This window comes from Hydra vulgaris, chromosome 15 (assembly GCF_038396675.1).
Source record: "Hydra vulgaris chromosome 15, alternate assembly HydraT2T_AEP".
In the NCBI taxonomy this organism is placed as follows: Eukaryota; Metazoa; Cnidaria; class Hydrozoa; order Anthoathecata; family Hydridae; genus Hydra; species Hydra vulgaris.
The window spans coordinates 6,617,747-6,626,609 of NC_088934.1; the positions used below are offsets into that span (position 1 = coordinate 6,617,747).

Sequence of the window (8,863 nt, forward strand, 5' to 3'; positions counted from 1 at the left end):
TTAGAAAAAGATTGAAACAACCACCACATTTGGTTAGGGTGCAAACTTTATATAACCATAACTTTTGAATTTTGAACTTTAAAAACTGTCTACTTAAATCTAGTGTAAGAAAACAAAAAAATAAAAATTACTAATTTGTTGTCTCACATTTAGGGTAGGGATGGTAAATGTTTTATGGTGTTTTTGTTTCCAGGCTCACCACGAGTTTTATTTATTAATCAACGTATAAGTCGTTGCTTAGCTAAAGCTCGGGTTATACGTATATTACACAGTGGCGTAGCAAAATATTTTTGACCAAACTGATCAGTGGCTGATCAGTGGCCTAACTGCAGCAAGACCATTGTAAGCAAAACTTACATTTTTGCTTACACTGGTCTTGCTGTAGTTAGGTCACTGATACTACACACAAATAAAGATATGTACATAAATAGTTCTAAATTTTTCAGGCCCATATAAAATCACGTAGTTCTTTAAACCAGTGCCGAATTAAGACTTGCAGGGTCTGGGGAATATTTTTGAGCAGATGGGCATTTTTCTTATTAAAGCGGTGTAAAAACTTTAAAGAAATAAAGCATCCTCTTAAAAATTTTGGAGCTTCTTAACCTGCGGGACATAATCCGGAACTGGTTTAAAATTTCTCTCCTTAGTTTTTAAATTATAAAAACTTTTACGCAAAAAACTTGTAAAAAACTAACAATTATGCCAATCGAATTAGTTCAAATGTCTACTCTTTCTGAGTTTCTTATGCGTATATGAGCCTTCTGCACACTGCCATGTTTCAGCTTTCTGATTTTTAGACCTTTCAAATGGTTGAAATTTGGGATTGAATAGGGATTGAAAATTTTTGGACGGTTTGATTTAAAGTATGGTTTTTATAGCCTAAACTGGCTATAAAAACTATCATGGACCGGACCTAAAGAGGGTTTTAATTATGGGCAGAAGCCTGTTATTGATATTTTCAAACTTTGTAGGGAAGAAATACCTAAAACCGCTCAGACCAAACGTCGCCGCAAACTAAACGTTATTTACTCAAAGTTTTACTTTTTTGTATTACTGTTGTACAAGATCCTCTCATAGTTATTGTCGAATATAAGTTTATTTATTTTATATAGACTACTTTTAATTTACTTTATAAATTATATACAATTTAAGCTTATTTAATCTAAATTTTATTTTATATAATTCATTTTTAGTAAAGGTTACTTTTAAAATAAAAAATGCCTTCTTAAAAGTTATTATTTCATTTGTTAATTTAATTATATATATATATCATTACAATTATATATATATATATATATATATATATATATATATATATATATATATATATATATATATATATATATATATATATATATATATATATATATATATATATATCATTACAATTTTCATATGCAAGTTTTTTTTTTATAATTACGGTAATAAATTTTTTTTTTAGTTAGTTATTTTTATATGTAAATTTAAATTACAATTTGAGGAAATTTTATACTATATAATGTAATTTTAAAAAGTAATTAACTTTTACATGTCAAAGAAAACAGCTTTTTCATGTGATTTTTTTTTTACATGTAAAAGAAAACTACATTTTGATGTAATCTTCTTTTACATAACTTACTTTTGAAAGTAAGTTATGTAAAGACTTACATTATAAAGTAAAATCCGTTTCAAAAATATCAAATACTTATACGGAAATGCAATTTACATTAAACGTTTAAAATTATTTATGTAATTGATTTTTCCATAAAAATTCGTGTAAGTAAAAAAAAGTAAAAGAGCCATCCCTAATCCATGAAAATTATAATTCATGGCTAGAAAGCCTAACCTTTGATGCTATATAACTATCGTTATTAAAAATTAAAAGACAAATGGAATATCATCGTTTAAACGGTAAAGTAAAGCTTGGTTTGATGACTTGGTTTCTTGGTTTAATTGCAATAAATTAAAAAAATACTTACAGAAATCGTGATTACAAAGCTAATTACAAAAAAATTATGACTAAATTTTACTTAAACTTTTTACACATACGCTAAATGGAGCTGTTTAGGGAATCTGTGAAAAGATTTTTTTTAGAGTTTTGTACCCAAAAATGCTGAATCTTCTTTGATTTTTTTTTTTTTTAGGTATTATATATATCAACCAAAATTTAAACTTTGTATAAATATTTTATTTTTTCTTCTTTATGATAATAAATGTATCTTTATATGGTATACATGAAGAAGAAAAAATAAATAAAAAAATGAGAAATGTTTTAGCTCAAAGAAAAATAATTTTTTAGAAGTTTTTTTTTTACAATTTTTTATTTAAAGGACAACTTTATTTGCTTAGCTGTAATAAATGTTATGCAATCAATTTGTTGAGTTTCCAGGTGAATCAAAATAATAAAGAAGTTTGTTGAAAAGTTTTTATAAACTTTTTTTGAGTTTTTCGTGCCAAAATTTTCTTGAAATAAAAATTTTCATATATCAATAGAAATTATCAACAACAACAACAAAAAAGGACTGGGGAGGATGAATTAAATAGTTCTGATTATATGTTCAAAATTCTTTTACAAATAAGAAAAATAAAAAACTTGCTATTTCTTTTTAGTACTTTTTATAAACTATTTTTCATTCAATATCTTAACAATAGCTTCGGCTGTGCCAGTTGCTGATGCAGGATTTTGTCCGGTCACAATGCGCTCAGATACCTGTACATTATTAGTAAAAACGGGAGCAGCATGAAAGTTAGCTCCGTGATCTTCTAGTTTGGTTTGAAGAGCAAAAGGCATTGCCTCCATTAAATTAACAGCGTATTCTTCTTCGTTTGTAAATGAAGTAATATTGTGACCATTAACCAAGTAACTGCCATTGGAGAGCTTTACGTTTAAAAGACCTGAAACATAACAAAAACTCTAATATATAAATTATATATATATATATATATATATATATATATATATATATATATATATATATATATATATATATATATATATATATAGAGAGAGAGAGAGAGAGAGAGAGAGAGAGAGAGAGAGAGAGAGAGAGAGAGAGAGAGAGAGAAGAAAGAGAGAGCAATAAGTGCTGCTGTAAAATTTTAAAAGAAGTGTTGAGTTTTATAATCACAGTAGAAGTTAAACTTCAAATAAAATTTCAAACAAAGCTTGTAGTTATATATTATTTAAATTATCACATGTTTAATTTAAATTTATTTTTGTCTTGAACTTTTTTTTTCACCTTACTTAAATTATATCATTTAAATTTATTTAACCTCGACTAGACAGTAAAAGTTTTATTATAATGCTCCCATTCGATTACTTTTTATGGTATAGGTTACTTTATTTTTATAAAAAAGTAGTAGTCACTTGGTAAATTTAAATTCATGCAACTGTAAATATTATTACCTAAGTAAAATTACGAACAACAACGAAACTCAAAACAGTATACATACAATATATGCAACAAGCTTTAACTTTGTAGCTTACGTAAGACTAAGTAAGCTTTAAAGTTAAACTTAAGCATACTTTAGCGTAAAAGTATGCATACTTTAGGCCTAAAGTATATTTAAAACTTATGGAACAAAAATAACAACGTATAATAATATATTTATTAAACTATTCAATAATTCAATTTACCCTATTTTATTTAGTTACTATTATTATTTTTTGTTATGGTTATTAAGAGGCTCTCAGAAGTCTTTACGGTCTTATCACAGAGCATCGCGGAAGAGTATTTATCTAGGAAGTTCTTGACTCCTTCCTTACAAATGTCACTTATTGGGCGAGAGCCAGAACTCTAACCACTGCGCCATGGCTGCAAAATTTTTAATACTATTCATTGTAGATCTGTATTTTAACACTGTATATATGGATCAAATTTATAATATTAATTTAAGGCAAAAAAAAGCTCCAACGGCAACACAACTTGAATAGGAACAATAAGTAACGCTAATGCAAAACCTTCCATGAAGGTAAAGACAATTCCAATACAGATAATTTTAGCAGCCATGGCGCAGTGTTAGTGCACTTGCCTTAAAAACGTAAGATCTGTCAAACCCCACCTCTGGGCAAGTTTTGCCACATCGGTTGGGAAGGAGGCGTGAACTTCCTATTAAATGCTCTCCCGCGGTGCTCCATGATAAGATCGTAAAGACTTCTTGGGGCACCTAAAAAATTAAAATAAATAAAATAACTAATTGTTAAAGCTATCTTCGAATATCTCACTATTATGGAAAAACTATCCAAACCACAACAATTACCGAAATATGAAATCTAATAATAAAAATTAATTTTAAAATACAAATTAATCTCACCAACAGTTCCATGGCAGACAGCAGATACTATTCCTCCTGACTCATAGATCTTTGCAACTAATGTGTTAGAAGCTTCACAATCTGGTATATCAAACATAGGGCCATGACCACCAACATAAAAGATCACATTGTACAATGCTGAATTAACATCACTTAGTGAGATAGTTGAATTAAGTTGTTCAGAAATACTTTGATCTTCTAAAAATTCTTTGCATATAGGATCTTCTTTGAATGCTTCATAACCACTAGGATCCTACAAATAAAAATATAGCTCAGATTTTACATATAAAAATAGATTCTAGATATTTACGTATTTTGAAAGACGGTTGGTACTTTTTACAAAATAGATCAAAACTTATTGAAATAGTTTAAATAAAAAGGTTAAATTTTTCCACATAATAATTAATATTTTCAAACAAATTATAATAAGTTTAGCATTTATTAATATACTTTAAATATTTTTTTTCCCTCTTTTTACCTTCTACTAATCAAAGAATTTTCAAAAAATTATATATATACAATCGCATAAAACTCTCATGTAAATTTTCACAATTTACATAAGAGTTTTATGCGATTTTGTTTGATATATAGTATATGTTATACTATATATAGTGTATATAGTATACAGATTTATATATTTACAATCGACTTGTTTTGCAAGTAGTAAAGAAAACATTTTCAATTATCTTGTTTATCTTTTACCAATATTACTATACGATATTTCGTTTGACTTTTTGGGAACTTTGGGAAGTTCGCAAAGTTCACGGGGAAAAAATCTCGGACGAAATATCATCTACAATATTACCAGAAATTATTATGTTTATGTTTCGCGTCTCTCTACAGCTAGACCTTACGATCTTTTACGAGTCCTCGCTTTCTTTTATTTTTAATCAACGATTTATTTTTTTTTAATTTTATTATTGTTATTTACTTTTTCAGTTTTATCTTAAAAAAAGTTTTATCTTGCAAATTTTTTTATTTTATAACGAAATGTTGTTTAAAATGTAATAAAGAAAAAGTTTCATCGGTTAAAAATTAAAATTAAGTTAATAAAATATAGTAAATTGATTCTACTTTTCTTAAGAAAGCGCCAGGTGCGTTTTCATGGAAGATGAGGAGGTGTCAAGTATCTTCCCCCTCCTTTTAACAAAGTTTGTGTTTGAGAGTTTCAATTGAGAGCGAAAGCAACAAATATAAGAAAAAATCTAAGAAGCTTCAACGACTGTATAGGTCCCCTCTAGAAAAAATGCAACCGCACTTTAAAATAGGTTAGGAAATACATATTTAAATCACTAGATTTAAAAAAAAAACTATACATTTTTAAACTAATTGAAGAAATATTTTGTGTGTTTTAGAAATACAAAAATTTACAATACAAAGTAAAGTAAATTTTTAGGAATTTAATGTATCATTAGCCTTACCATTGGAGTTGATCCACCATTTGGACTGGCAAATGTTATTGAAAGACCAGAATTTTTAAAAACGTGATATGGATGTGCAACTTCAGGCAAGTACCAACCTGTCTTTTTGCCTGTATTTCCAAGTTCACTCCAATTTGTCAGTACAATTAAAACAGCCATAAGCGTTCTTTAATTCAACTTTATAAATAATTACTTTAAAATGAACTAAATTGAAATGATAATTAAACACAATTATAGAATGCTACAAAAGAATTACACAATTAAAGAAAACCACTTAAAAATACAAATTTAAATATAATAAGTTGAAATTTATATTCAAACCGAGTTTCAATCAAACTTTCACTTTTTACTCTCTTTAGGGTATAAGCTAATGTAGAGAATGTAATATTGATTGAATGAGGAAAAGGTCAACGGAAAGTCTCAGGTAACTTTAAAAACCAAGTAAACTAGGTGTTAATCAGAAGAATAAAAAAAAAGAAACCAAAAAAATCATAAAAATCATATATAGTGACTGGGCGTTCCCAGAGTTTTTTTAGAGAAGTGTGTAAAAAAAAAAGAGTTTGTTTCACAATTATTTTAAAAAATAAGACAAAAATAATCAAGTATGGTAAAAAAATATATTTATTACCATGCATAAATTATATTACCATGCATAAGTTATATTACCATGCATAAACTATTTTAAAATACTGTAAAAGACTCAAATTATGCCTAATGTTTTGCATAAAAAAACACGTGAAATAAACTTTGAAATAAATTTTGTTTGAGATGCCCAGCCACCGTCGTTAGCATCTAAAATGTAAAAAACTAATTAGAAAAATAATTCAAGATACAAGCAGAGTTGAAGATAAAACTAGATAACGTTTTGTCTACTGTTCTGCGTTCAAGTACTTTAGAAAGTTAACTGTCTACAAATTTATATTTAAACTAATTGCCTGCTCCATTGATCTAATAAATGTTCTATTTATTTTTTATTTAAACAAGTCGCTTGTTCCATTGATCTTATAATGTCCTATTGACCTAGTTTTTTGATTTTTTAGTGAGATATAATAAAGCTTCTAAAGACTTGAATAAACGCACTAATCTCAAAAATAATAAGTTATTATTTAAATGAATATTTTGAGACTAATGCGTTTATTCAACTCAAGCTGCTTTATTAATCTTAGTTAAGCAAATCAACCTTGAAAGATGATTGAGTCTAATTTTAAATAGATTTAAAAATTTTATGCTCTTTCGCTTTAATATTTATTTTGTAGTGTCTGAAAAAAAAAACTTAGATTAAAAGAAAAAGAAAAAAAAACTTAATAATAATATAAAACAGTAAAAATAGAAATAAAAAGAAAAATTAGTTATATTACAAATATAACTAATTTTAATATAATTATAATTTTTTTTAATATAATATTACAAATATTAGCCGCCGAAGCGAAACGGATTAACTCCCAAAAAATTAAATTCCGGTTTTAATTTATTTCAACTCCACGCTTAAACTATTTCAATACAAAATAACTCCAGAAGTTAAAATATTTTAAAACATGACAAATTGGATAAAGCGGGAGAATAATCTTTTGAAACCCAACTAATATAAATTACCCTTATGTATGTTACATAACTTAGCTTTATTAAATTAAAAAACGCAACTTCTTTGATTAGAAAGAGTTATTTGTCTTTTTATTTAAGGAGTATTTATACATACATACATACATACATACATACATATATATATATATATATATATATATATATATATATATATATATATATATATATATATATATATATATATATATATATATATATATATATATATATATATATATATATATATATATATATATATATATATATATATATATATAGAGTGCTCAATGTTCTTAAAGAACAGAGCAATAATAAATTAGTAAAAAACACTTATCTAACTTTTTTCTTCAACTCGAAGTTTCACCATTGCTGGATCATCAGGAAGAGTTACTAAATCTCAAAAAAAATTCAATCTATAGAAAAAAATATTTTATAGGAAGTTATAATTGCTATATAATTTTTTGGTTAACGGGAAGTTACAGAAAGTAATTATTAAATAAATATCTTTGGAATGGGGATAGTTTAATTTGCTCATTTGCTTTTATAATTTTTGAAGAGGTATTTATTTTCGTGCCTACATTTAAAAATTAATTCAGATTTTTTATTTAATAAATTTTCATGATTTAAATGAGTAATTATTTCAAAATTTTCTTGCAAACATAGCATACATTTTTTGGAAATGTTATTATAGGCAGGGGCAGATTTTAGAATAGACCATTGTAAATTAAAATTTTTATTTTGTTCTTTTAAATCCCAAATATATTTTGACAGCATTGTCTCTTTTGAATATTTTTTGTGTTTAAACGATTCTTTGTGGTTGGCATAACGTTTTTTCCATTCCCCTCGAAAAAAGTTAAATAAGTGTTTTTTACTAATTTATATCTATATATCTAAATATCTATCTATCTATCTATCTATCTATCTATCTATCTATCTATCTATCTATATATATATATATATATATATATATATATATATATATATATATATATATATATATATATATATATATATATATATATATATATATATATATATATATATATATATAAAAACACAGACTTATTATTTAAAATTGTCATCGTTTTGTCAGAAGTTTGGTGTTCATGCTCCTTGAACCTTAGACCATCGATCTAACTTTGTAAACTGACTTTTAATGAGAATAAAGCTTCTTGATTTAAATAAAAGCACTGATTTCAAATAGAATAAGTTATTATTTAAATAAATGTCTTGAGATCGATTCGATTATTCAACCCAAGCAGCTTTGCTAATCTGGCTAAAGTAAATCAATCATAAATATTTGGTTAAATGTAATAAATAAATAGATCTAAAATGACTTTGTTAATGGTTCAAAAATAATGTTGTACTGTTATTAAAATTTGTTGTTATTTTGCTCTGGTATTTATTTTGATATGTTTGAAAAAAAATTTTATCGCAAAAAAAAAAGCATCTATAAAACGAAAAAAGTATTAATATTATAAAAAAGCTACCTTTATTTCATTTGATTAAATTACAAGTATTAAATTCTTCTTTGCTGGTGTAGCGATACGGATTACCTAGAAAATCAA

General features: G+C 25.6%; 1 protein-coding gene across 1 annotated transcript; it reads right to left on the bottom strand.

The window, feature by feature from the left end:
- Positions 1-2,578: 2,578 nt before the first annotated feature.
- On the bottom strand, positions 2,579-5,931 carry LOC136092289 (uncharacterized). The gene is made up of 3 exons (XM_065820161.1): positions 5,715-5,931; positions 4,294-4,546; positions 2,579-2,874 (listed from the first exon to the last, which is right to left on the bottom strand). The coding sequence occupies exons 1-3, from the start codon at positions 5,871-5,873 to the stop codon at positions 2,603-2,605; spliced, it is 684 nt and encodes a 227-aa protein (XP_065676233.1). The 5' UTR covers positions 5,874-5,931; the 3' UTR covers positions 2,579-2,602.
- Between the last annotated feature and the right edge of the window lie 2,932 nt (positions 5,932-8,863).